At 44.3% G+C, this 27,387-nt stretch overlaps 1 protein-coding gene across 2 annotated transcripts in view; it reads left to right on the top strand.

Annotated features, from left to right (window-relative positions):
* Window positions 1-23,410, top strand: part of SLC38A1 (solute carrier family 38 member 1) — a 40,073-nt gene extending 16,663 nt beyond the window's left edge. Inside the window, exons 5-17 of one of the 2 annotated variants that reach the window (XR_004752287.1) lie at window positions 4,043-4,116; window positions 5,754-5,846; window positions 6,173-6,254; window positions 7,063-7,145; window positions 8,083-8,141; window positions 8,266-8,391; window positions 10,673-10,752; window positions 11,921-12,021; window positions 15,157-15,275; window positions 15,758-15,899; window positions 16,006-16,103; window positions 16,796-16,980; window positions 20,378-23,410. Coding sequence is in view for 1 of the 2 variants with exons in the window: in XM_035331488.1 (XP_035187379.1) it covers window positions 4,043-4,116; window positions 5,754-5,846; window positions 6,173-6,254; window positions 7,063-7,145; window positions 8,083-8,141; window positions 8,266-8,391; window positions 10,673-10,752; window positions 11,921-12,021; window positions 15,157-15,275; window positions 15,758-15,899; window positions 16,006-16,103; window positions 16,796-16,897 (1,159 nt within the window). In the remaining variant the exon portion in view is untranslated. Of the gene's footprint in view, window positions 1-4,042; window positions 4,117-5,753; window positions 5,847-6,172; window positions 6,255-7,062; window positions 7,146-8,082; window positions 8,142-8,265; window positions 8,392-10,672; window positions 10,753-11,920; window positions 12,022-15,156; window positions 15,276-15,757; window positions 15,900-16,005; window positions 16,104-16,795 lie in introns of both variants that reach the window. The other variant, XM_035331488.1, reaches the window with a different exon arrangement.
* Window positions 23,411-27,387: the final 3,977 nt, after the last annotated feature.

The following is a 27,387-nucleotide window of genomic DNA, read 5'->3' as shown; positions in this document are numbered from 1 at the left end:
AGTTTATTTCATTAAAAAAAAAAAAAAAAAAAAAAAAAACAGCATGAACAGCATGTGATAGTAACCTGTTTATGATTCTCCACCCATGCTCTCTGATAAGCACACCTCAGAGGGCACAGACTGGGATATGCAAAAACTGCTGTAACCAAAAAAGTCACCTCTGCTCAGCCTTGTTACCTCTTCTGGGAGACCAGTGTCTCAGCTAAAGAACAGTCACTTTTTACATCTACTCTACAAGAGGAGATTATAGAGCACCTTCAATTTCACCCTCAGTTGCTTTAGTAATCTCATCCTCTTCTCTCTCTCTCTCTCAGCAAACAGTTTTTCATGAGAGTTTAAGTGAAATGCATTTGCTCTAAAGGATATAAAAAGGCAGTTTCTTATAAGTGAAGTAGATCAGATAAGTGGTGTGAACACTAGCAAAACTTCAAACAACTTGTGGTGGAAACTAGGCTAGTCTTGGTCCAAGTAGTGAGTGTATAGCTGCGTACCACCTAGCTGTACAAAAACCACCAAAGCTGATAGTTGGGTAGAGGTTTTATATAGTAAATAACAGCATTATTCTCTACAAAATTAGACCGTGTGGGTTTAAGTGAGGGTAATTGTTTTTGTTAGTTTTATAATGCCTTTAGATCTGTTGGCTTGGAGATAGATCAGCCTGCTGAGATGAAAGGTAAGGAAGCTAGCAGGACCTTTCAAACGGGGCAAGCAGAGATTTTGCCTTTGAAGCCTGGAGATACAGCATCCTAATGTGCTGTCTGTAGTTATGCCTGAAAATTGAACTGCTTTAAATTGTCCTTTCACCATGCAACAGACTCGTGGTTAAAGCTAGACCATTACTTTTATATTTCTGCTTGCACTCTCAGTCAGTGCACTTTTCCCACAAATGTATGGTTCTGCTGTCTCTGTCCTAGGCAGATCTTAGAACCATTTGTGCTTTACAAGTGATAAAAGATAAAGTCCTAGCATGAATTTGATTTCTTTTTGCACATGAGAAAGCACTTACATTCATTGCTCTTGAACAGCAGAAATCTGGAAAGTTTCTAGTTTGCTTTGTCCAGGTCATCTGTCTGCCAGTACTGGCTCGTACCATCTCTGAAAAATAGAAAGCAGAGGAGGAAGAACTAAAGGAGCGTTTTCAGCTCTAACAAAGCAGACCCAACCTGATTTCCACTCTCACAATTTTTATGCTACTTCAGTGGGAAATGTGCACCCAGTGCACCCGGATCAGTTCAGATCCTATTTTCTTGGTGTAAGACGTACAAAATAAATATGATGATGGGTATGTACTGTCACATAATATTTGCATAACTGATTGCCATAGTAAAGTGTCATACTTTCTAGGCAAAACAGCTGAGGGTCTCTGAGGAACTTAATCCTAGTATTTTTAATAACCACAACCTAGACTAAAGAAGAACGTCCTTTCTTGTGTGAAAAAAAAGGGGGGGGGAGGCAGAAAGCCTTCTTGCTGCAGAAGGATGGCACAAAAGGCTTGAGGAGATAGAGAAGGGCCAGGCCAGCTAGGAATAGCAGGAGCACTTGTAGGTAGCTCACCCTGCCTGTGGTTGCACCCGCCGCAGAGCAATGGATCGCACTGCAGAGACACGTGGGCCACCCAGGTGTGAGGTGCCTCCAGCCCATACTTAGCTCCACAGTGCATGGGGTCTGAGAAACCCTTCTGAGACACAGAGCTTGTTGGATGAGGTACAGTACGAGGTGACAGCTGAAGTTTCACTCTGCAGCTGCCTCTGCTGAGGTCAGCTGGAAGTTGTCAGCAGGCTGGGTGGCCTATGGCGGCATGGCCCTGCTCTGCCACGGTCCTCTGCATCCCGTGCCTTGTGGGGTTCAGAGCTGCTCCATGCGGAAGGCAGGGGACTGCACGAGCCCCCCAGGCCCTGCAGCCTGGACTCCACGGAGGGCTGGGGACAGTAGGTGTTTGAGCCAGCTTGGTAATGTGGCAGCAAACAGCAGCAGTGTCGCAGGAACAGTTTGTTCTTCCTAGCACTGTATCAGTCCCCTGCCCTAAACTGTTTATTCTGGATTTGCTGGGGGAGGTGAGCTTTGCATGTGCTGATTGCTTGCAGAGCTGCCAGCACTGCTTTAAAAGTAGGCAAAATAATAAGTATTGAGACGACAGCACGAGCCACGCCGCTTCTGTTTTGAATTTGCGCGAGGCAAGTGGCAGGGACATTTCCTTTCCTTTCCAAGGGGCGGTTCTGGCGCAAGTGTCCGTGTCCACACCGCAGTCCTAACACAAACAAGTTCCTCATGCAGTGCTAACAAGAAGGCCAAGAGTCTCCGTGCGGGTCCTACGGGGAGCTAAGGACAACAGATCAGACAAATACCTGGCTGCTCGGGAGTGTTATTTTTACTGCTGCGAAGACTCCATGAGCTCAGTGCCTGCAGAACGGGAGCTTTTAGTATTAAAATAGACTTGGTGCTGGCTTGTGCAGCCAGGGCCACTTGGGGCTGGGAGTGACTCAGCCTGGCTGCCGAGGCTGCGAGCACCATGCCTCCATGCAGACAGGGGCGTAGCGGGTCTGGAGGGGACGTGGGCAGCAGCAGGGCTTAGCAAGTCCTTAAAAAATGGAGCAGAGTGACCTCAGCCAGCGCAAGCTCCTTTCCCCTCACCTCCCCAAGGAGAAACACCCTTTGGGCTGTACAAGAAGTGTGGTATTATTGTCAACCATCACTCTCCACAAAAGAGCAGCTCCTTCTACCACCCCCCTGCTCCTCTGGCCCTAAGAAGCTAGTGGGTCAGTATTTGGCACTAAAGAGTTTCTAGTCCAAAATGGTAAAAAAGGGGAGGGAGGCTTCTGATCCTGATCCTTCTACGTGTTCCTATGAAAAAGATGTGTTGCTGCCTATCTGTGGCAGCAGCATGTTTTCTGTTAAATTTTAGGCTTGTTTTCCTCGGTGTCCCAAGGGTAGTTGTCATAATAAAGAGAGGAATTGCCAACAGATTGTCTGAATGCTCTTCACACACATCATGAAAACATCATCAGGTCTTTGTGTGTCAGTGTCAGAGGGGAAGGCACACATAGTGCTTGGCTTAAAGACATAGAGCAATGAACAAATGTGTTTTTATGCACTTAGCCCCCGGCACTGACTAATTATCATTTGTGCCAGCAAGTTCCCTACACAAACAGTTCAGTCATTGCTTCCTGCAATTCTTCTGTGTGCAAAGTCAAATTATGGATCATGGCAGAACGGGGAGTGACATCAGTGAGGGAACACCTGTCCCTTCCTGGATGAAGCGTAAGCCTTTGCTTTCTGCCTTTTCTCCCAGGAGAAGACAGGCTGTGAGTGGTTCGGGGATAGGTGCAGGCTCAGCTGTCTCCACGCCTAACGTCTAAAGCCCAGAGGCCCCAACCCAACCCTTGGGATCACTCATTGCGAGGACACGGACAGAACTGAAGCTAGAGACCACATTATTCATCGAGTTGAGTTCACATTCAGGTCCTTTTTGCCTGTGGAGGGCTGGATGGAGCAAGACATCTCTGGGTGGTATTAACCTCCCTCCTCTTCCCACTCCTTTGGCCCTGGGAGGCACATAGAAAGCCATTGAGGCAACCCTCTGGTGGCATGTGACACGTGTCTTGGGAAGAGATGCTTGCATCTGGCATGGAAGGCTTTAAATAGAGGACTTCCTTCTGAAATTTTTACTCAGCTTCCAGAAAAAAATGCTTTAGACTGGGTGCTGAGGAATATACTTGGCTCATCCCTGCTCTGATTAAATCCCAATTCCTGTATGATGAGACATCTTCCTTCTTGCTTAAGGAAGCATATAACTCAGTAACAGGCTGCATTTTTTCTAAGTTTTACTTGGTTGAATTCTTCTGCATACAAGGCTTTATAGCTCCTCTCTAGTCTGGTGGAACTGCAAACAGCATGTTAATCACTTCTGTTTATAGGGCTTTTTGCATTCTCAGAAGATTATAAAAAATACCTTGGCATCAATGGGAATATGACCCAACGTGTAAAATATTGCAATGTTAGAGCTCTGCTTTTACAGTAAGCTTTATCTTTCATTCTTTTGTAGGCTGCTTTTGGTTTCCGTGACGTTGCTGTCTATTTATTCAATATATCTCCTGTTGGTGTGTTCAAAGGAAACAGGTAATATAAGATGTTACTGTACCATTTCAGTGGACTTGTAAGGAATAAGAGGTAAAAAGTGCTCAGAATAAAGCCAGGTACTTTGTAAAAGACAGAGTTTCTATCACTTTGCTGACACAGATTGTGGGTCAGAAGCCCAGAATTAAAAATAATGTATGTCATGGCAAAGGGGAATGACATCTGACCATCATTGTAAAGAGAAAAAAATCAAGCCAACGGGTGGATTCTGTTGCAAGGAAACGTTTCTAGCGAGCTAGAAGGAACAGCTCAAATAGTTTCTTTGCATTACAAAATCAATTGCAAATGAAATATAATGAATCTCTGCCTATGCAGGTAAGCCAGCTTACTTGGAAATACAGCTTGTTGTTAACAGCTAGTGTGAAATTCATGAGTTTTCCTAGAAGAAAACAAAAAGAAACAGTTCCTCCACAGACAGTAGTGTAACTCTAAGCAAAGTACATTTCTAGACACAGAAATTAGAACTTTTCTACAGTGTTAAAGAGACTTTCTGCTCTAAGTCAAGAGTCTCTTCGAGTAGCAACCTCTGAAGACATATTTTTAAAATTATCTGTGCATAAGAACACTCGTATTTTAATAAGTAATTTGGATGCACATGAGTTATTATTATAGTGTGTGCAAAGGCAGCAAGTACTAATTTAAACGAGGTGTGGAGGCCTAATTGTTGACACATTTGTACCCTCTTAGTTCCCAAAATCTAAGCCCTGGTTTCTGTGCTGCTGGATCACAGATACATCCTGTGATCCAGATCACTGGATTACAGCTAAGCTCAAAGTTATTGTTTATACAAGCTTTAAACAAGACATGCCAACTATAAGGAAATGTAGAGAAAAACAAACAATGAGATCCATTTTTAAAATAATCTGTTCAGTGTAACATCTGCAGTATTTCTCTTTCTGTTCTTGTGATTCTCACCATCTTCGCAATATCCAGCCTTTTTTTCTCAGCCTGAATCACAGCCAAGGAGAAAAAGCATTTAACAGAAACACAATCCAATTAATAGAGGAGTTTCTCAAGCTTGACAAATACTTAAAATGAAGTTTTAGTTATAATTTACACTGTTCCCTGCTTTTACCAAAAACATACCACATTTGAGAATTTGCAAGTTAAGGCATTATCATTAAAAACTGTAAATCATCCTGTAAACCAGTGGCTGCCTTCATTTGTATCATTTAGTCAACCCAAGCAGAATTACAGAGTTGCAGTCTGGTGTCTGTTGTGGCCAGGCTGCCAGTACTGTTTTGTGGTCCCTGCTGTACTGAATTTGGCTTTCAACCTTTCTCTCACTGAGACATCAAAGTTAGTATGCCAGCATGGGGATACCAGAACTTAGAATGCCACTAGGGGTATAGATGGACTTACTAAGGGGGTGTAAAAGCCTCATTAAAAGCCTCAGTCTCATAAATGATTGGTAGCCAAAGACAGCATTTATAGATACCAAGAAAATATTACTCCATAAATTTCAGCCCTAGCAATTACAAGAGAGCTTTCTGTTTAGTTGCAATGGAAAGATATAGTTGTGCAGAGGAAAGGTTAGTGGGAAAGGCATCACAAGTGGTTTGACTCAACAGCTTTTGCTGCTGAATTCTTTACCTCTCTCCTCATTTCTTTTAACACAGGCTGCATGGTATATGAAAAGCTTGGTGAGCAGGTCTTTGGCACCCCAGGGAAAATGATTGTCTTTGGATCTACATCTCTTCAGAATGTTGGAGGTAAAGCAGATCAGGGATATTTAAAAACAAAACAAAACAAACAAAGGAACCACAGGAAGATCTTAATAAAGATCTAAATAAAGGTTAACCATTCTCTTAGCAATGTTTGGGTCCTCATGCTCCTCCATATAGGTCTCAATATCATTTTGCGTGCAGCCCTTTGCTATAGATGCTATATTACTGAATGATTGGTATTTTACAGTCAGTTACAGTTCTGGGTCCTCTATCATTAGAAGTTCATGTGGGAAAATGTTTGTGATGCTTCTATGTACTTATTCTACAAAATATCTCATCTGTTTTCTAAAGTGATTTTCTTGTTCCACCAGCAATGCTGAGCTATCTCTTCATAGTCAAAAATGAGCTGCCTTCTGCCATAAAGTTTCTAATGGGAAAAGAAGAAACTTTTTCGTAAGTTGAATTCATTTTTGTGATTAGATTACAGAAGTTAACATTGTGTAGGTAATCTTGAGCATATGTTTATAAAAACCCTTAAGTACTGGATACTCTTTAGGCTTGTCAACAGTAGATCACAGGGATATCTCAGTGGATTAATAAAACACAAGAAAACTTTGCGAAGGACAAGAGGATGGATAGGAAATTAAAGGTGAAGTTATCAGTACTTACTCTCTTTGCACTCCAGATTTTTGAGCAGAATTACAAGCTTTGTCTTTTACAGTGTAAGGCAACACTTGAGATATTGGGAACAATGCAAGTTTAAGATTTTACATTTTTACCTGCATTTTTAGCATCTTACAGGACTTTTTTGCCCCTATACTAATATATGACATAGACAGAATATATATACTTAGATTTCTGCCAGTTGTCACTCCTTGACATTTACCAGCTTCTTTAATAGAAGGATGGTATTTCTTTATAGTAATAAATATCCTTTACATAGTGTTACATAATGTATTGTAGAGCACGAGAAGGTAGAGATCCCTTTCCTCAGGCTTTCATACTAAACAAAGCAGTGAAAGTACATCAAACAGAACACCAATAATGCTGCATCTGAGTCAGAGCAGTGCCGTGTTTTAAGAGCTGGATGCTAAATGACACTGGTGCTCTACAAAGTTCAGATGTGGCCCCCATCTCTCATTCCATAGTGTAAGGATACGGAAGATGCTTCTGTAACTGCAGGAAAGAGAATGACTGAGTGTGAGGAAAACCAGAGAGGGTTTAAGGTGTTCTCACGATACTTTTTTAATGTTTTATACAGGGCATGGTACGTGGATGGGCGGATTCTTGTTGTCACAGTGACGTTTGGTATCATCCTCCCTTTATGTCTCCTTAAGAACTTAGGTAAGATGTAAATGCCATTGTGGGTATAGAATTCAGGAACCCAGACATTGTGCCTCTGACAGACACATTGGCAACTCAAATATAGTTTAAAAAAAAAAAAAAAAAAAAACTCTCATTGTAATCTTAGCAGCCTCCCTCTGGTCCGGGAAGAAACTGTGTTTTGAGCATCTTGAAAAAAGAAGGCCTAAATTGGTGCAGCGGTTGAACTTTGTATAAACCTGCCTCATCCATATAATTGGGGAAATTGATTTTTAAAAATATGGTTAAGAGGGTGTTTATTTCATAAGGTAACTGACTCTACTGTATGTGTGGCCTGTAAAAATATATTCACAAACAAACTGTAAGATTATAAAAAATTGCTTATTTTTCTATCAGCATTGAAATTTTCAGTGGTTGGGTTAATTGGAGGTGTTGGCTTTGTAGGTAAGGTGTGTATAGAGAACCACATTTCCAAATGTGTTTGAGTCCACAGAGATGCCAGATGGTGCACTATGTGTGTTTTAAAACCATGTAGCAAGTTCTGGCACTGCATTCCTCTTGGGATCTTCCTTTTGAGAAACTAACCCATAGTAAGCTCACATTTCTCTGCATAGTAGGAAATCTGGGTCATGTTCTGATTGCAATTTCACATTTTCAAGTTTGTTTCAATTACCACAGCCCCCTTCAAAAGTAAAATTAGTTACTACTGTAACGATTACCTTTGGGAAGGAAGGTGTGTGTCACACTAGTTAGATCAAAGCCCTGGTCTGTCTGAAAGCCGGAGGCTTGCAATGTGGAAGGCTCCCACACCAACCAGGAATGCTTTTGTCCTGCCCAGAAGCTTGTAATACATATTAAATGCATAATGCATTTAAATTCTTCATTAAGTAGAGAATTAAAAAGCAAGATACAGCTAATAAAATAACCTTGTGTAAGATTTCTTTTTAATTTATTTTAGGGTATCTTGGCTATACCAGTGGATTTTCATTAAGCTGCATGGTATTTTTCCTCATAGTGGTAAGTTAAGCTTGGTCTCTTCATTGGATTAGTCACTTGATAGCATATTCAGAATTTCTTAATTCAATTAGAATTTGCTTTTTAGTATTATTCTTAACAGCTGTTTTCTGCTTTTTTGTCCTAGGTTATTTACAAGAAGTTTCAAATTCCCTGTTACGAATTGGAGCTAAATGCAACATCACCTATCCTATCAAATAGCTCAGCACATGAGCATATGTGTAAGCCAAAGTATGTTATCTTTAATTCCAAGGTATGTTTCTTTTTATGATACTTATTTTTGATTCACATAATACATGCACCTACACTCCATGTCCTTAATCAGCTCAGCACCATGTAGGGCCTGCCCCTCCATGCTTCCACATGTGCTCTGATGGTGAATGCACAATGGGAGTCCTTGCCCGGTTTTATGGAGGTGCCATAAACACCTGTAGCTCCTTGCAGTCTTGCTCTGCTGCTCCGTTCCCCAGGAATTCGAGATAGGCTGAGCTGCCTTGGTAGTATTTGTGCTAAGGCTGTGAGCCCAAGATGCCACCGGACAACAAATGCTTTCTTTAGGAGAGTTTTCCTTTCTGCTGCTTCTTACTGTCTGTGCTGGGACTGAGTTCTTAGGCTGTGGTTCAGCAGACACTGCAAGCCTGCATCCAAGGTCCAGAAGTAATCTGTCTGTCCTTCTGTGCACAAACCACTTCTTTGTGATAGGGTATGTGTTTTTATAGCTATATGGTGAACTGGATCAGGAAAAGGACACAGTCGAAAGCTAATCCAGCAAAAATTTGATTGCCTTTCAGCTGGATGCTTTCCTCGATCGCCACACAGCTGCACAAAAAGTTGTGCCAAGAGAGTGCGAAAGAGCAACTGGCTGTAGCTGTGGGAGCAGGAGGATTGCTTCTTCCAGCTGTGCCGGTTTGCAGTGATCCTTGCATGGCACCTTATCCAGTAGGGCAGGGTCCTCAGATTGTCACCATTGTGTTCATAGAGAATGCGTATATATAGTATATGCCTGCAAAAATTAGGCTTTTTTAAAAAAATTCATCCTAGCAGCTTCAGTCCAAGAAGTCAATGTGTACTAATTTGAGCACTTTTCTTCAGCTGGGGGCAGCGATCAGCCCAGACCCAGTGAGACTGACCAAGAAGTAGTCAACTTGGTGTGCGTTAGCGACTTGGGAGTAGGTACATTTTAGATAGATAGAGACAAAAGGCAATCTTACTCTCCTGAAGTAAGTGTCAGTGTTTACCTCAGAGTCAGTAGATACCCGTCAGAAGGATCAGTCCATCTGAATTAGGCACGCTGGACCTGAGCTTTAGAGATTTGCTCTCAGGGCCAAGAGTTTGGCAATCAATTTAGCAACTTATGTATGTGAGAGGAGGTCCAGTTTCACAGGATCACAGACTGGGCTGGAAGGGACCTCTGTAGGCCATTGGGTCCAACCCCCTGCTAACTCAGGGGCACCTAGAGCAGGTTGACCAGGACCAAGTTCTGGGTATCCCCAAGAGTGGAGACTACATCAGCGTTGTGCTGGGAGTGAGTGAGAGAAGGCAGCACAGGTCTGGCTATGGAAGTACCACCAGAGAGCAAATAGTGTGCTTTCTGAATCTCACAGGATGGGGATGTACCCCACTGGGCAGCTCCAGGACTGCTTCTGTGGCAATGGTTGTCCTGTGGCCAGCACAAGGAAACCTCAGAGCACCAGGGAGAGCTGCCCATAGGAATCAACTAATTTTATTCTCACAGGAGGACCTGTTTTTCATGTGATCTCAGCTCGTGCCGGTTTCCTGGGGAGAATGGAAGTGCTTAAGCTCTGAGATCATTCATAAAGTTTGGCCAAATGGTGACCACTGAAACCCGCTCAGATTTTTGGTTGAGCAGGGGGTGAGGTTCCCCTCAGAGGCCCTCTGCGCTTCATAGTGACGTAACGGTCTCTCTCTTTCCCCAAGGAAAAGCATGCTCCCTCCACACTCCTCCTAGCCCTTTTGTTGGCCTGGGAAATGAAGGGGCTCAGTCTGGTACCTTGAAATATCCATTTATTTGTAAGTTCTGCATTCCTCTTCTCTTTTCTTACAGTCTGGATATGGGCTTCATCTTCAGGACTTCAGCCTTAGCACCACGGGTGCTCATCCCTCTCCATACCGAGGCAGGGTAGCGTAGCGGTGACCCACCATACGTCCGTCCCCCTTACACGTGGCGGTGTGCTAGTGTCGGTGGCAGTAGCTGGGCAGGGAGACCCATCCCAGGAAGCAAAACCCATAGCCGCGTGGCATCCACCACTGCACGTTGAGGACAAAGTCAGGGCTGTGCTTGCATGACCAGCGCCAAGATGTTGTCCTCCCATTGAAAGAGCGCTGCTCTCCATGTTTTGTTAAATACGTGCCAGTTGACAGGTCTCCTGCCTTCTCTGAATAGGGCTTTCAACATACAGTTGAAGAGTCCAGAGAGTTGGGAGCTGAGGTAGCTGAACACAGACCATTTCTTTATGACTCTGGGTAAAATACTTATTCTTCTTAACTTTTTGTCTGAAACTCTCTCTGAACAGACTGTGTATGCTTTGCCCACCATCGCTTTCGCGTTCGTGTGCCACCCATCAGTCCTTCCAATTTACAGCGAACTTAAAGAGTAAGCCTTTCTCTTTTCTTTTTTTTTTTTTTTTAGTTAATTGTTTTGCACTGTTTGGCATGGAAAATGTTAGTGCAGAGGTGCTCTGAGTCATTCGTGCCATTTGGAGGAGATGTGCTTTAATAAAACCAAACAAGCCAGTGAGTGTGGCTGTCAGCTAGGAAATCTGGCCTCCCAGATGTGCCATTGGGGTGGAGGGAAGCTGAGGATAATGCAATACTTTGGGAGTTTTCTCTGGAAGTACACAGCAGCCTGGGGAGAGCCAAGTTGTGCCGACCGTTATTTTGCATAGGAGGGAGACGTGTGTTCAGCCCACGGCATTTGTTCCAGCGCAACTAAAAATCTGGTGCAATACCAGAAACAAAAATCGCTTTCAGCCTCACCCGTGCTGCGACGTCGTCGCCGGGATGGCTGGCTTGGCGCAGCCTCGGGCAGGGCTGCGGGGAGCTGGGGCTCAGCCCTGCTGCGGCCTTGCTGGGGCCTGGCGTGGGGCCTGGGCCTGGGCAGGCGGGGGAGGCACCAGAGCAAGGGGTCAGGAACAGTCAGTCCCTCAGGGTGCCCTCAAAGCTGGGTGCTTTGAGCTTCACGTGGCTTCAGCAGGTGCTCAGGGGCCTGTTGAAGGTGTCCCTGTGAGGATTTAAAAGCCAATCTATTTTTATATGCTATACTTTATATATTTCAAAGCAAATATCTAAAAATGAAATGTTTACACTTAATCTATTTTGCTACAGTGGTCTGTATACATCCATTATTTCCTACCCATGGAGGATACAAATGTGTTTTTTTTTTCTGCAAACATTCAGAATGTTGTTTTTCCTTTTTCTTTGTACACTTCTACTGTCCTTATATTTTGGCCTTTTAATTTAATTACTGAAGTGTTTAAGGGCTCTCCCTGCCCACTCAGCTTCGCCCTTCCCTCTGGTTACAAGAGTATGTCTGGGGAGCAGAGCCACAGGGTGGTCACAGCATGTCTTTACTTAAACTCCAAGGTCCATTGTCCCGCCTTTCTTTTCCTTATGCAGCTGTCAATTAATTCCTGTTTTAAATGAAAATGCATTCATGAGTCTCTGCAGAATTGATATGTTTATGCAAATGCTTAATACATGTTTAAACAGCTATTCAGAAACACAGTCCAACCATTTTATTTGTTCTCTTCTTCTTTTCCCAGCCGTTCACAGAAAAAAATGCAGTTGGTTTCAAATATCTCATTTTTTGCCATGTTTGTGATGTACTTTATGACTGCCATATTTGGCTATTTGACTTTCTATGGTAAGTATGCAGACTTTACTGATCAAAGCAGAAAGGGAATACATGTGAAATCAGTAATGAATCCCAGCTGGAAAGAAAAGTCCATTCACTTATATTAAAATACTTTTTCAAATAATTTTCCTTAGTGTTTTCATAGTGAAGGTACAAATCCTTTCCTGTCTTTCCCCTGTGGATGATGAGCACAAGTGAAAGCAGTATTTACGAAAGACATATTCAAAATATGAGGAAGAGATTTGTTTAGCAGAACTGGGGATTAGCTGGGCCCTACCCAGATTTTCATTCCAGAGACCCTACCTGAATTTTGCGTGCCTTGGTAATGAGTGATGTGTGACTGGTTGTGCACATCTGTATAAAATGTGACAGGTTTGAGAGCAGGTCCTAGGAAATGGGTATCAAATGATCCTTCACAACTTTTTCACTTTCTTATTGGTACTTTCATCACTGAGAGACAAAGGACCACATGTTTTTCCTGTGTCCCTAGGGTTCACTCCTTCAGGTGTTGGTTAAATAAATTGGCAGCAGAGGTGGGGAAGCTCAGAGGCATGTCCCAGCTCTGCAGCTGAAGGATGGTTATTTCAGTGTCTGGTACTAGCACTGTGTCTCTTTTCATGAATATTGATTCACTTAAAGAAACAAACAAATTATGTTGTATTGCTGTCCTAAAGGAATATGTACAATTTTTAAGTAAATAGAATAAAATATGAATGTGGCCCAGGAAGCCACTCCCATTTCCCTGCATAATGGAAATGTTGATATGTAGTGTGTTTTCTCATAGACCACTAAAGGGTTATGAGACAGATGCCAAAACTGACATTTACCTTTTACCTCAGGGTCACCAAAAGGTCTTCAGTCTTCTCCACTGTGTATTCCAAGTGACCTTTTTATTACAATCTCCCCATTTGTGACACCATCCATTGTAAGCCACCCATTGCAAGGGAAAGAAAATAGTAAATATGAAAATTGGCTTTTTTTTTTTTTTTTTTTTTCTCAAAGGTGTACCTGTCTTGTTATTTGCTTTCTCAGGCTCTCGTTCTGCTCATAAGGCCTTGAGCCTGCATGCACTGAAGTAATTTGAAGTCATCAGTTCTAATTTTCCCCAGAAAACTGATGGAGGTGAGGGGGTATCTGCTGCAAGTGAGAGCAGCAGCAACTGTGCTCATCTGACTGCTGCTAGCTAGAACATTTTCACAGGCATGCATTAGATCAGTAGCCCCGTGGGGGGGGGCAGTGGGAGTGAATCAGCACGAACCCCTTCGCTTTGGCAGGGAGAAAACTCTGGTGCGGTCGCCCCAGGGATGTGAGGAGGCAGATACCCATAGGATCCTCTCTGGGAACCTCCCACGCCCCACGGAGCCCGTGGAGGAGATACAGGCTGCATCCTCCTGTCCCCCTTGGGAGGGAGCAGTAGAGGAATTTTCCTCCCGGAGCAGGCATCCCTGCACATGGACGCCACGTGCCTCTGCGCAGCTCCGCTGGGGCTCATGCAAGCACTGACGATCGCAGGATCAGTGCCATGAGAGGCAGCACAAAAAGGAACCAAGGGAATACAAAACCTCTCCGCTCCAATCCTCCTTACCCTTGGGACTGACAAGATTTTGCCTTTTATATGTGCACTTGGTTTTCTAACCTCTTCCCTGCCTGGGTAAGACCAGGGTTTTTATTTTGGCCATTTCTTTTTTACGCCAATAGTGCTTGTCTGTTTGCTGTGTTCTCGAAAGTGTTGCAGTTATGACTATATTTACATTGCAGAATTACAGAAAAGAGGTGTTTTTCTTCCCCTAAAAGGTCACTGTGGTTGGGCTCTGTGGTGTATCTAGCTGAAAGGAAACAGACCTTCAACTGTAAGCCTTGCCTTTCACTTCCTACCTGGCTGCAGTCCGTGAGCGGTACAGAAGTTGCAGTCTGTGCTCGCAGGAGCAGAGTAAGCTCTGTGTCGCAGAAGCTGTGCATGTGCCCGGCTTGAAAACCCCACTCCTAACCTGCAGGGAGGTGGGAGAGTGTTTTCTTTCTCCTGGTGGGAATTCAGGCGCTGAGAGATGGTCTCGCCCCAGAAGGACGCCCTGGGGGGAGTGTAGGCGTTTCACTCTCAGGAAGAGGAGGTTTTACCACAGTTTTGATCTACACGTGCCTACCGAGTTCCTCTTAAGGACTTCGGTTTACGAGCTATTATTTTTTTCTGTCAGCTTTCTAAGATTAGCAGACAGAAAGAAAACTCGAGCTGTTCTAAAACAGAGGGTAGCGAGCGTGTTTCTGTGGCGCATTTCACAGCCGCCTCCCTGGGTTGCTGTTCCTAGATATTCAAAAGGCACAAAGCAAGCACGTAGGTCCCCCGGCAACATGCTTTTCCCATCCGTTACCACTATTAAATCAGAGTGCAAAGGAAGCATTTTTGCAGGATGGTTTATTAAAGCATGGCCAGTGCCTCCCTGCTAGGCATCCCCGGCAATCTCTCTTGGCCATGCCGGGAGCATAGGGCCGGTGTGGGGCCGAGCTGTGGGCACTGCCGAGGAGGGGCGGCAGGTTCAAGAGAAGAAAAAAAACAGAAGGGCAGCCCTCCGAGGAGAGAGGAGCTGCCCGGGGTTTGAGTGCAAATGTCAAAATGTCCCGCTGAGAGCTGGGCTTTGTTCTTGTTTGAGAACAGAGGCACTGCTTTGTGCTGGGAGTTTATTTGCTGTTTGGACCAATTTAGCTCAACCTTGTAATTTATATTAAACTCAGCCGTTGCGGTGCATGTGGTTATTTTTATATCATTTGAAACTTTAAAACAAGCCCACAGAACCGATTAGAAGTAGCCTATTTCACTTTACTTATTTGTATATATATATAAGTATGTAAGCAAGCTTTCGTGTGTGTCTCACTGTTGTCTTTCCTACAGTGAAAATTACCTTAGACTTAGGCATGTGCTGTCTTGAATTAGGATGCATTCCTAGATCAGGCCTCCAAAGGATTAATCTGGAATAATGGGATCATTAGGACTTGGTTCAAAATGCTGTTTTAACTCAAGGATGTTTCATTCCATACTCTTTTGTTTACAGATAAATCACTTGTTGTTCAAGAAGGCTGTTGTTAAACAATGATTTTTTGTGAATTAATTGCCTACTTGCCGGAACACTTACCTTATTGTCATTCCCATAGACAATGTGCAGTCAGATCTGCTTCACAAGTACCAGAGCAAAGATGACATCCTCATCCTGACGGTGCGCTTGGCTGTGATTGTTGCGGTTATACTCACAGTGCCAGTGCTGTTTTTTACTGTAAGTAAAAGTCTCCACGCGGTTTGGAAGTAGGTAATGTCTGTATACGTTGGATTTTTAAAAAAGAAAGTTTGGTCGTTTCCAAGTCAGTAATGCTGCAGCTACAAAAAAGAACTTGAGCTTGGATCAGTCTTTTGCCACACCAGATTCTCACTAATTTCTGGAAAACTTCTCCCTGCAGGAAATAAATGATTCACTTTTGGTCTTAATTCAGTTTTAAATTGAATCCACAAGGGCCTTCTCTTCCCCAAGGCATGGTAGAAAGAGAGGAGTAGTCTACTTTGTATGTATGGAAACATACTGTTGTGAAATATCAAATGAATTGCAAGGATTGTTTCAAAGGGCATTATGTCAGAGTCCCCACAATTTCTGTCAGATCCATGTAGAGCCTGTTGTCACATGAAGAACCAGTTAAAATAACCACGGGGAGCTTTGAACTGTCTGATAGACTATTTCTGATAGCAAACTCTCTCTTCCTACAGGTACGTTCATCATTATTTGAGCTGGCAAGAAAAACAAAATTTGACTTATGCCGTCACGTTGTGGTTACTTTTGTCCTTTTGGTTATCATCAACCTGTTAGTCATTTTTATCCCAACCATGAAGGATATTTTTGGAGTCGTAGGTACAGTGTCCTGGCTTTGTACTGCTAATACAAAACTGTTGCTAATCAGCAGCATAATAATTATGGTATTGGCAACTAACAAAACTCATTCATTCGAATTTTGCAGGTGTCACTTCTGCCAATATGTTGATTTTCATTCTTCCTTCATCATTGTATTTAAAAATTACGCATCAGGATGGAGCAAAACTGACTCAGAGGATTTGGGTATGCGTTCTTTTCTGGTCAATGCAATGTGTTTGTCTTGTCATTTCTTAAAATGGGCTAGATGGAAAACCTACCTAATCTCAACATTTGTGTGAGCTGCTTCTGACTTTTCCCTCTTGCTTCCATCAGCTGGCAGCCTCACTTTCTCTTTTTCACTTGCCCTGTGTGTCTCCTGAGGCAAGGGTCCCCTGTGCTCCACGACCCTTCTCTTTGGAGCTGGGGACACTTCCAGGGGAGCAGCAGCTCTGCAAGCAGCCATGGCTTTGGCCAGGGCTCGGGTGCCCCTGCAGCTGCCTTTGGCAGCCCTTTCAGCCCAGCGAGCTTTCTGCGTTTCAGTGTGCCAGTTCAGAAGGCATACAGCACACTGTCTTCAGGCTTTGAGAAGAGCAGAACTGATAGGTCCTAAAGATGGACTCATTTAATCCTTTTCAGGGCTGATCAGCATTTAATAAATGAATTGAAATGGGGAAAAAAAAGAAAAAAAAAAAGTGGTTTTGGTGTTCAGCAAGTAATTATTAATGACACTAATCTGTTAGTTATCTATGAGTCTTGTCTTCCCCAGAAGTGCTATCTCATTTTAGCCCATAGCTTTGATACATCACCTTGTAAATCTCCTTAAGAAGGAAAGTGAACACACTTGAATTAATTGTCTTTTCTTTTAGTTCATTAATTTTCTCTTCTTTTTCTTCCAGGCTTCTCTTTTCTTGGCACTGGGGATAATGTTTTCCCTAGTGAGCATCCCTTTGGTAATCTATGACTGGGTACAGTCAGGCGGCAGTGCCGAAGGCCACTGAAGCTGACCTTCTGAAAAGGAGACATCCCTGTTTGCTACACACCAAAATCGCAACCATCCGTTCTGTTATCTATTCCACCTTTTGTGAGTTTACTCAAATCAAATCCAAATAATGATTTTCCAGTACTGAAAATACTGTTATGGGTGTATTTTCTTGCAGAAAACAGACCCATTTTTCCAACAGGCATATCACTCTGTCCCATGATACTGAGTTATCAGATCAGCGTTAAGTCTGTGTTAATTGTTGAGAGACTATATAGAGCGTTGCTCATAGGAACTCATCACAATTAGTTTGTTTTTCCTCTTCCACCCATGAACTGTATTGTTCCGTTATTATTCTTAGCCCTTGAACCATAAGCTCTGCTCCTTTAAAGCAGCAGCATTTGTTGTTATCAATCCCAGCTGGAGTGATTGTCCCAGATGTCATCAGTTCACACCCTTTCCCTTTGCCTTTTAACCAAAACTCTGCTCTCGAATTGTATGCATTCGGTTTGTTTGTTTGTTTGTTCTGTTGCTGTTTTGTGCACCATTTGCCTCACCAAGTGTCGCATTCTTGGTACAGACAGAAAAAGCACCATGAGTGTAAATGAGCATTGTGTAAACCTAGGTCCTAAATCTGGTGCTTCTCTCTGTAGCGTTGTGGTGGAGGAGCCAGCCCTAGTCTCGGCTCTTTAGTTGCTTTGGGGAGCAGACCTCTGTGTGTGTGTGTTTTTGCAAAGGGGTGCAGGGAGTAGGAGAGGGACAATCACCACCAGCCACCATTTCCCTGCTACATTTCAGTTTGAACCTGGCCACCAGTAGACTTGACAGCCAGCAATGAGTACTTGAACCTGACCAGAAGCAGACGCTCAGAGATATCCGTAGGAAATCTGCATTTTCTTCAGCATTAAACTGTTTGCTAATGCCCTGTTCTTCTCAGAAAGAAATGGCAAGCTCCAGTTTTATCAAAACCTACATGTTTAATCATACCTCATGCCTTTTGCATTCTTGGATTCATCTGTACACACCTACGGCCTTGTAGAGACTGGCTCCTCTCTTGTGTCTCATCCTCCTCCCACTGAAGTCAGCAGGGTTTCTGACAGCAGCGGGAGTAGGATCTGACTCACCCTACTAAACTACTGGATATCTAATGGAAATTGAAATCTGTAACGTTTATTTCAACAAACATAAACATTTTATATATATGAAATGTTTTATTTACATTTCACATCAATTCTCCATAGCAATTACAGAAAATACATTAAATTACTACTAGCAGAAACACTGTAACTTGCATCTGTTGTCCACAAAACAAGCATTTGCCTAATGCCTTATAGCTGGTGTAGAGAACTGCTTGTAGAGATTCAAATGCTAAGCAGGTGATTGTTGACCATCCTCAGCAGACATCTATTAGTGCACTGCCAGAAGCATAAATGTGAGCTAAAAAGTGTCTTCAGTTTTGCTCTTGAGATGAATCAGGCTCCCTCTGAAAAAAACTATGGCTAAGGGGAGCCCTAGATCACATGCAAGGGCTACGTAATGCCCTCTGTGTGTTTGAGATGTACCTGTCAGTATGCAGTGACCCTCTTGTTCCCTGTGGCTGGTTCATTTCCAACTCCCATTGTAGCTGTGGAAGGAGTCTGTCATTAGCAGCACTGCCTGTGGGTAATCTATCATTGCAGCTTGTTCTTTTTGAGGTCGGGGGTGGAGAATTCAGGATCCTGGGATTTCTGTGAGCTATTGAATTGCCTCAGTTGCCACTGCCTTATCCTACATGGCTTGAACTTGGGAGTTGAGACTGCAGAGCACTTCTCAGGACCTTGGGAGTTGGTTTCTAAGGGTGACATACAGAGAGGTTAGTTTGGGGCCTTACTTGGAATTTAGGAACCAACATGCAGAGAGGTCCTCAGAGCAGCCTGGCAGCAAGAACAAGTCCCCTCCCTTCTAACAAAGGCATACTGGCCTACAGAGTGGGGCTCCTTCTACCTGTCCTGACCTGCCACACTTTCATTCCCAGCGATACAGGCTCCCAGCAAGCTCTCCAGCATGACATCCTTCCTCCCGTGCAGCCCAGGGTTTAAAACACAAACAGCTGAGCTAGATGGGATCAGGCAGGCTGAGGATCAGCTGTTTGTGCTTTTCAGCAAGTGGCCTCAAATGCCCGTGCCTGTGACAGCACAGGTCACCAGTTCTCCCACAACTCCCCTTTATGTGATCAATACTGCCTTAGGTGGGCCCTCATTCACAGAAGTCCATACTGTAGCCTACAAGACCAGGGGTTAGTGAAACCGCAGAGAGAATAACCTGTGCTTGCTGTCTCCTCTCAGCTCATTCCGGGCATCCTCCCAGCTCAGGACGTGGTTTGGGGTTTCCCTTTCACAAGCACACAACTCTTCCCTGGTAGTTAAAGCAGGAGCCTGGCATCTAGCTGCTCTCTGAATCAGAAAGACTTCTTACCAAGGCCTGTAGAGACAAGGCAAGGGGCAACACTTTTAAACTGGAAGAGGGTAGATTTAGAATGGGTGTGAGGAAGAAGTTTTTCATGGTGAGAGTGGTAAGGCGCCGGAACAGGTTGCCCAGAGAAGCTGTGGATGCCCCCTCTCTGGAAGTGTTTGAGGTCAGGCTGGATGGGGCTTTGAGCATCCCGGTCTGGTGGAAGGGGTTGGAACTAAGTGGTCTTTAAGGTCCCTTCTAACCCAAACCAGTCTATGATCAGTTTGCTGGGATCACATGTCAGGATATAATCTCTCTGGATCTCATCCCAGAAAAAACTAACTCAGACCTGAGAATGCTGTACAGTGTTATCCTCAAAATACTCCAGGGCTCTTCTGCTTTCCTTCCCCCTTTATCCTCCTACTACTGATTTTTGAGCGGTGACTCTCTGTGCACTGGGGGGTTGTAAAAGAGGAGATCCTGGGAGGGATTTTCAAATACCCAGGTAGGAGCTAGAGGTCTGATCTGCTGCATGGGGTCCCAGAAAGGTCACAACTATGACATCTGCCCCCTATCCATATTACGTAGTCTCGTGTTTCAAATACTGACCATTGACTTTTGACACCCAGCTACCCTGGACCTGAAGGGCTGTTGGGTGGCTGATTGCTCTTTGCATCTTCCTTAGTGTCCTCCATCACAACCCTTCTCCCTCCTCTTTGCTCTTCTGCCTTCTTCTTTTTCCCAGTTTATATGTGTACTGGAGTTTTACTGGATGAATAGGGAGAAGGATGAGCTGGGTGTGCACAGAATGAAATTACCCAAGGTACTGGACCATCAAAGCATATCTTAGATACTGAAAGACAGATACCATTTCAGGTATCTCTATTGAGTCTTTAAATAGGCTTTTTTCTGGGTCTGTAAAAAAAAAAAAAAGAAAAAAAAAAGAGGGAATTTTGCTTAGGCTGATTTACTGGCATCATATTTATAGATATTTATGGAAAGGAATCATGTGTTTATTGATGTCTGTGGTAATGAACGTGAAATAACGTGCTTTTTGTTTTCTCATCAGGTTTATACATTCTTAACAGAATGCAATAGACCCTGCTGTAACTGTCAACATCAGTGATGGATGACAATATTTGTATGAGGTTATCTGTAAAATGTACTGCTGTTATTCAGTTCATTTGGAATAGTGAACTTGTAGCCAACAATGTACGAGTCCCACATTTTAGCTAGGATTTTAAGAGCACAGTGAAATGCTGTAGGAGTTTCTCTGTTGTTAATTAATAGGATCCAGAGTACCGTATCTACTTAGTAGGTGGTAGCATGCTTTCTTTTCATAGAGAGTTTATCACTATCGTGAGCACTGCAAATTTCATAGACTAGATGAAAAAATGCTCCTAATAACTGCAACAAAGTAATTTAAACTTATTTTTTGCATAATAGCAACAACTGAGTGGCGAAGGACAAGGAAAGACTAAATAGAAGCAGGGGCTCCTGTTAAGATTGCAGGAGCTAATCTTACACTGAAAAGACAGCCTTGCTGCCTCTCCTAGTCCACAGCACATTGCAAAGAAAATAGCCTTGAGCTTAAACAACCCTTATGGTTGCAGAATACAGCTGCCCTTCTCTGGCCAGCAGCAAGCATGCCTAGTAAGTAAAACACAGTGGATTGTTACCTGGGAGCTGTGTGTTGGGAGCTGTGATCTCTCTGGGTGATGCTTGCTCCTGATCAGAGGGCTAATGCCAAATCTGTGCACCAGCACAGACCTTTCCTAGGGCTGACACAGACCCAAGCAGTGCCCATCCCCTGTGTGGGGCTGCGGGGGAAAGGCCAGCCCCATCCTGTGAGGGCAGGGACACCCACCCCTTCCAGAGGGCTGCTGTCCTGAGCCTCACAGAGATCCACAGCTTGTGCTCCCCTTGGAACAGGTCATATCTGCAAATGCAGGTTGGGTGATAGATGGGTTTTGTCTGTACATCTGCCTTACAATGCACAAGCACCACAGCTCTCTCTGATATTGAGTATTAACAGTAACAATTAATGGTATCTCTAGCTCATCGTTAAATTTACATGTTTCTTTGCTTGAGCCTTACATTAAGGCTAAAGAGCATCTTGGTCAAAACAAAACTTTCCATGTGGTGTTGTCCCACCTCCAGTCCTACCGTCCCACCCTGGTGCCTTTATGAGGGAGGCACAGCCGAATGTAGTCAGGTCCATCAGCGGTTCCACAAGATGGCTTTATCGCTTGGTGCCAGGGTGCTCGCTTAAACAGTTCCCCAGAGCACCTGGCATCAGGAAAATCCTTATTTCCTATAACACAAAGAATGTTTTATTTGTATCTAATGTAAGGATTTCTGTAACAAACTGTGAAAAAAAAAAAAAAGATAATTAATAAAAAGTACAGGGCTGGAAAGGTCTAGAATTCACAGATTGTACACATGCCTATGTTTCTGAAGACAAATCTATGCAGTTGTGTTGTATTGTAGGAAATTTCATTTTTATGTATATATATATATTGTAAATAAATAGGATGCTGTATATTTTTGCAGTTGTTTATGCCCTATTATATAGAAGTGTTGAGATAGGCTCTGCATATTAAGAATAATTTTAATAGATATACAAATACTTTAGCTTCAGACTTAGCAAAATGTATATCCTTTCCTTTCTCCCAAGAGTTCACAATTTGAATCCCAAACTTGAAATTATAATTACATTGCTAATGTAATAACAAGAAAAAGAAAAAGGAAGGAAGGAAGGAGAAAGAAAGAAAGAAAGAGAGAGAGAGAAAGAGGGAGAAAAAAAGTGACCCAATGAAATTGCTAGGAATAATTCCAGCTCAGGTCTCCCTGTTTTCTCCATAGCAAGTTATCCAGTCTTACTACTGGGTACGATATCTCCCTGCATAAAGTGCCCGCTTGGTACCAGGTACCTGTTCCTCAGCCGAGGCCAGGTGGCAGCAACATGCTGAAATGGACTTATGCAGAAAGTGGAGCAAGCTGCAGCCAGCAGCCTGCCCCAGCATTATGCCACGCTGGGTTTCAGGCCTGTATATCATTCCACAGAAGGTAACTAGTACAGATGGAAGTCAGACCAGGACTTGTGCACTCCCTTTTCAGCCAGCAGAAATGTAGATCAGAAAAAAAAAAAAAGTATCACGTGCCAGGGGTGAGTGACAACCAGAGCGATTTGTTCTGTTTGTAGCCTGCTCCCTGCAGTTCCCTTGCTGCAGAGCCCTGTGGCTGCTCCTTCAAGACAGACCCAGGCATGCAGCTATTGTGTGCCCACAACACTAGCATCTCCTGTGCTGGGAGAGCATCCCCTGCCCAGGGACAGCTTGTACATCCCTTGTGTGATCAGGCGGACACCAACATTTTGGTCATGGGATGGCTGCATGTCCAGGGTGGGTTCGATGGAAGGGGACAGGTGTGTAAGCCCTGAGAGTGCCTCCGTGGGAGCGCAGCCTCAGCGCTGCAGGCAAGTGCTGTCAATAGTTTTGCATAGGGTCTCTCACTGGTAAAGCGCAGAAGTGCTTTTTTTCAGGACTGATTAAAAATGGAGGTTGAGAAATGCATCTAAACATAATTGTATGTTTTTCTTGTTTAATTTATGGTCTTGGATGAAAATGAAACTTGAAATAACATTTGCTTTAACCATGAGCACAAATTTGAGGAAAAATTTATATGCAGTCACTTCTATGGAGCTTTTCAAATTAGTACAAGTGTACGTTTTGTTTTCAGTGTTACAGCCAACAAAATATAATCTGTAAAGGTATTTTTCCACAAGACTTGAACTTTAACGTGTTTACAGAAAGCTGTTTTTAGCATCCCAAGATATGTTAAGGCTTACCCAGATCCAGTATAAACAATACTGTTTGAATGATGTACACTTGATATGAGCTCATCTCTAATAGATTGTTCAAGTGAGTGAATGGTAATATTTTGCTCCTGCTAACATCACCATATTTTGTGCTGTTCATATTCGAATAAAAGATGCAGTTTTTCAGTTTCTGTGTGTAAATAAAGAAAAAAAAATGTATTAAGTTCTATAATCTCTGTTACCTCTATAGTTTTTAAACATTAAAATTGTGATCTAAACTAATGCCTTGGGCGGTACTCATTCTTTCAAAGCAATGAATATATATAATTTTAATCCCTTAAACAGGATGTGTTCTCAACTCTTATGCAAGTGCTTTCACTGACCTCAGGGCATGCAGCTCTGCAAAGCCAGCTGTATTAGGCTCAGTGCAATATATACAGCAAAACATCGATACATGGCTGTGGAGCATCAACAGAACATTTCTAATACAGCTTTAGAGGGACTTGAAGCCAGGCATACAGTCACCACAGATGGGGTTGCTTAAGATGACAGCGTTTGTCAAGGCCAGCACTTGCTTCTGACCACTCCCTGAAGGCTGTCCCTGCCAGGCTGTTTTGGTGTAAAGGCAGACCGTTTAGCTTTAAGGGCTGCTGTAGCTGGGTTTCAGCTCAGATGCTAAACTAGTGCCTGGACTAGATAAACCCCTGCTATACCTTCTCTGCTACTGACGCAGAAACTTGCAGCAGATGGATGAGGAGGCTATCTGAGGACAGTGATGTCTTACGCATTCCAGGCTGGATCTGCTGAAGTGTCTCTGTCAAAGCCTTAGCGGGTCTGGAAAATGTTAACTTTTTGCCTCTGACTGCTTATTTTAATAGTTCTTGGGTTGTAGTGACCACTTAAATGAAGAGCCCTTGGCTGGAGTCCTAGCCGCGAGACAGCTGGCTTGGCTGAAGAAAGGGAGGGAAGAGCCTGTGGTGCCAGGCCCCTCTGCAGGACACGCAGTGGGAGGATTTGTGAACCAGGTGACCCTCGGCAAGCCTCTGCCTGGTCCCCAAACCCAGGGAAATGTCTTGAAGCTGTGCTCCTGGGAGCAGAGGTGCACTAATCTGCTCCAGTAGGCTGACCCCTTTGGACATACCATTTGCTCCCAGTTCTCTACCTATAATCGCTCAGAGCCATACCTTAATGCACAGGAGCGTGGGCTGCAGAGTGGAGGAAGAAAGAGGAGAAGCTGTATTTCTTTTCCTCCTTCCTTGCAGAGATGAGCACAGGCATCTGTCACCTTTTGCAGTGCAATTTGACAGCTTCACCTCAAATTCACCTAAAACCACAGAGCGAAAGGAAGAACACCAGCCGCCTTTCCAGCCGCAGACTTCTACCTTTGGCTTGGCTTGGTCTTCATGCGTCCCCGTGGCTGGCCAGATCTCTAAGTTTGTCTGACTTCTCCCTACTTGAGGGTGAAAAAAGGGAAATTACCTTTTCCTTGGGCAAGGGATGCAGCCTTGTCTAAGGGGAGAGACCCCCCATTTGGTAGAAATGAGATCGTATACTTCAGTTTGTGTGAAATTGCAGCTAGTCTTCAGGCTGAAGCCCAAATTCAGGCCCCTGTTAAGATGTCTCATTTCCCACTGTGCCCAGAGCTGGAACTAAGTGCTCACACCAGTTTTACAAAGTGTGGAGGAAGCAGAGATGCTTCCCTTACCTCACAAACCCACAGCAGAGAGAATGTGGGCTTTACTTTATTTCTTGGGCCCCACAGGGCAGCATCACCACTTGCTTTGTGTTCGGTTGTGCTCACAGGCCCTGGCTGAAGTAGGCCCCACTGCCTGCTAATGGTGCTGTTAGACACAAGTTCCTGGCAGCCTGGCATCTGTCTTTTGCAAATATTATGTGCCATGCATTTCTCTTTCAAGTTACCATTACAGAAAATGAAGTCTCTGTGCATTATACTGCTAAATGCCATGGCTTTGGCAAGGGGGAGTACTATTGGCTTAGCATGCCTCAGCCTTGCCATGGCTTACTGCTTTAAAAACATGAGGTTATTGGGATTCTTGGAAAAAGGTGTAGTTTGCCCAAAGTTTAGACAATAGGGCTAGGAAAGTAAACTGTTATGGCTGGGGTGCGTGTCCCTGGGCGAAAGCCAGTCTGACAGTGAGCCCATCTGCAGAGCAAAGCCACCCCACAGCGGTGACGGCACTGCCTGCCCAGCTGCCACCCACCTCCACATCCATGGGGTGCAAAGGTCCAGCCCCACGGGCACTCCTGCCCCAGAGAAACAGAACCAGAAGGTACCCAGGGGCCAAGAGCCACGTCCCCTCCTCAGAAGACAGCATCCAGCTTGAAGCCTCCGGTCCTCTTGTCAGAGGTGGCTGCAGCTCCAGCCCCCCTCCCCTGCCCGTCATGGCCCTTTGGCAGTGCATTTGCCTCTGTCAGCTGGTGACATTTGGCTGTTTTTTGGTGGAGAGCATTACTTCAGGCTGTACTCTGTGAAAGCACCAGGCACTGACCATGCTCATGACAGGCTCCTGTGAGCTCTTGCTTCCTGCACACCTCTGGGGACCTGCGTTCAGGTAATACCCTAAAAGCAACTCTTCCCAAAACCTGTTGATTTTCCAGCAGGGCTCACTTTGTGTAAGCTTTGTGAAAGCTGGAGCAAGTTGCTCACCCATGACAGCCTCAAATTTTGCCAGGGCAGGTTTAGATTGGATATCAAAAATAATTTCATCACAAAGAGGGTGGTCAAGCATTGGAATAGGCTGCCCAGGGAAGTGGTGGAGTCCACATCCCTGGAAGTACTTAGGAGATGTGTGGACATGGCACTAAGGAACATGGTTTAGTGATGGGATTCAGTAGGTCAGGTTTGATGGGCTGATGACCTTGAAGGTCTTCTCTGACTTAGATGGTTCTATGACAGCATGGGTTGCTCATCCCTTCCCTTTGCATCTTCTCTTTAGCCACACAGCATTGGATGGCAACAAGCTTTGTGTTTGGCAGCGATTGCAGAGATGAAAGCTATGTACTAATTGCAGGAGCATCAGATGTGGTTTCCCCTCTGCTCTCCAGCTGAAGACAGCCAGAAGAACATGGCCAAGGGCTCCATGCGGGCACACACCCTCCCAGCTCTGCTCCTGAGACCCGCAATGACCAGACCTATGCCTCATCACAGGTACAGTGTTTATTTTGGGGTCTCACCACAGCCTTTGACTCATGTGAGCCCATGTAGGATGGGGTACAACCTAGCAAGACCAGCCTCTTCAGCAGAGCTGGACATTTTTCTCCAAAATGCTCCATCAGACTGCGTTCGCCTCTGATGTGCTGCCTCATCCTTCTCCCTGTGTTTCTATGGAAACTGGTCTCACCTCCACTCGCTGCTGCTCACGCAGCCATCGGCAACCCGCCCTGCGCTTTGCGGGCTGCAGAAGATCTGGTGAGCATCTGATGAGGACATGTCCACGCAGGTGGGCTCTCCAAAAGCTTACCTGGAGGGTGCTTGTCCCTGCTGCACTTCAGAGCACGCAGATAATTTGCTCCCTCTGTGGTCTGCTCTCACATCCACCACTATCACCACCACACCATCGTGGCTGTCACCCAACCCATTTCCATCCACAAGCAAGAGGTGGGAGGAGGACAAGGCAGGAGCCTCGTGCTGCCAAGTTTTCACACATGGCTCAGAGCATGGAGGGTCTGTTGGCCAAATGTCTCTCCAGCCTCCGGGACCAGCTCTGCGGAGCCCCAGCCACGCTCCTGGATGCTCAGCCCACCACAGAAATGTAGTGAACATGGTGCTCAGCGGCTTTGCTGAAGGAGCCGAACATGTCAAGTATAAAAAGTGTTGTTCTGCCCCGGGTAATTATAATGGAGCACAGCAGAGCTAGGTGCCAAGGTATTGGAAAGTGTTATGATAACAAAGAAAGTCATAAAGAGGGTGGAGAAATTTTTACGACGTGAGATCAGATTAATGACCTGTACAACGACTGCAGTAAAAACAGCAGCATACAGATGCTACAACATTTGTAGAACACATTTCTTGAAACCCTAACTAAAGCCTGTAATTTCCTTGGATGTAAAAAAAAAAAAAAAATTATATGTTCTCTGACAAAGGCGGTTCTTGCACACTCTGAAGCCTCCTCAGGCTTTGTGCAGACAACAGCTCCCACTAGTATTTTTACATGAAAGCTGGGTCTCCTATTAATTTTCAGATACCGTTTGTAAATAATCAGAGAAGTACCAGATGCCGGAGAAACAACTTCCCTGCC

The sequence above is a fragment of the Oxyura jamaicensis genome, chromosome 1 (genome assembly GCF_011077185.1).
Source record: "Oxyura jamaicensis isolate SHBP4307 breed ruddy duck chromosome 1, BPBGC_Ojam_1.0, whole genome shotgun sequence".
NCBI lineage: Eukaryota > Metazoa > Chordata > Aves > Anseriformes > Anatidae > Oxyura > Oxyura jamaicensis.
The sequence above is the reverse complement of the archived record's forward strand: the minus strand, read 5'-3'. Positions and strand labels throughout refer to the sequence as shown.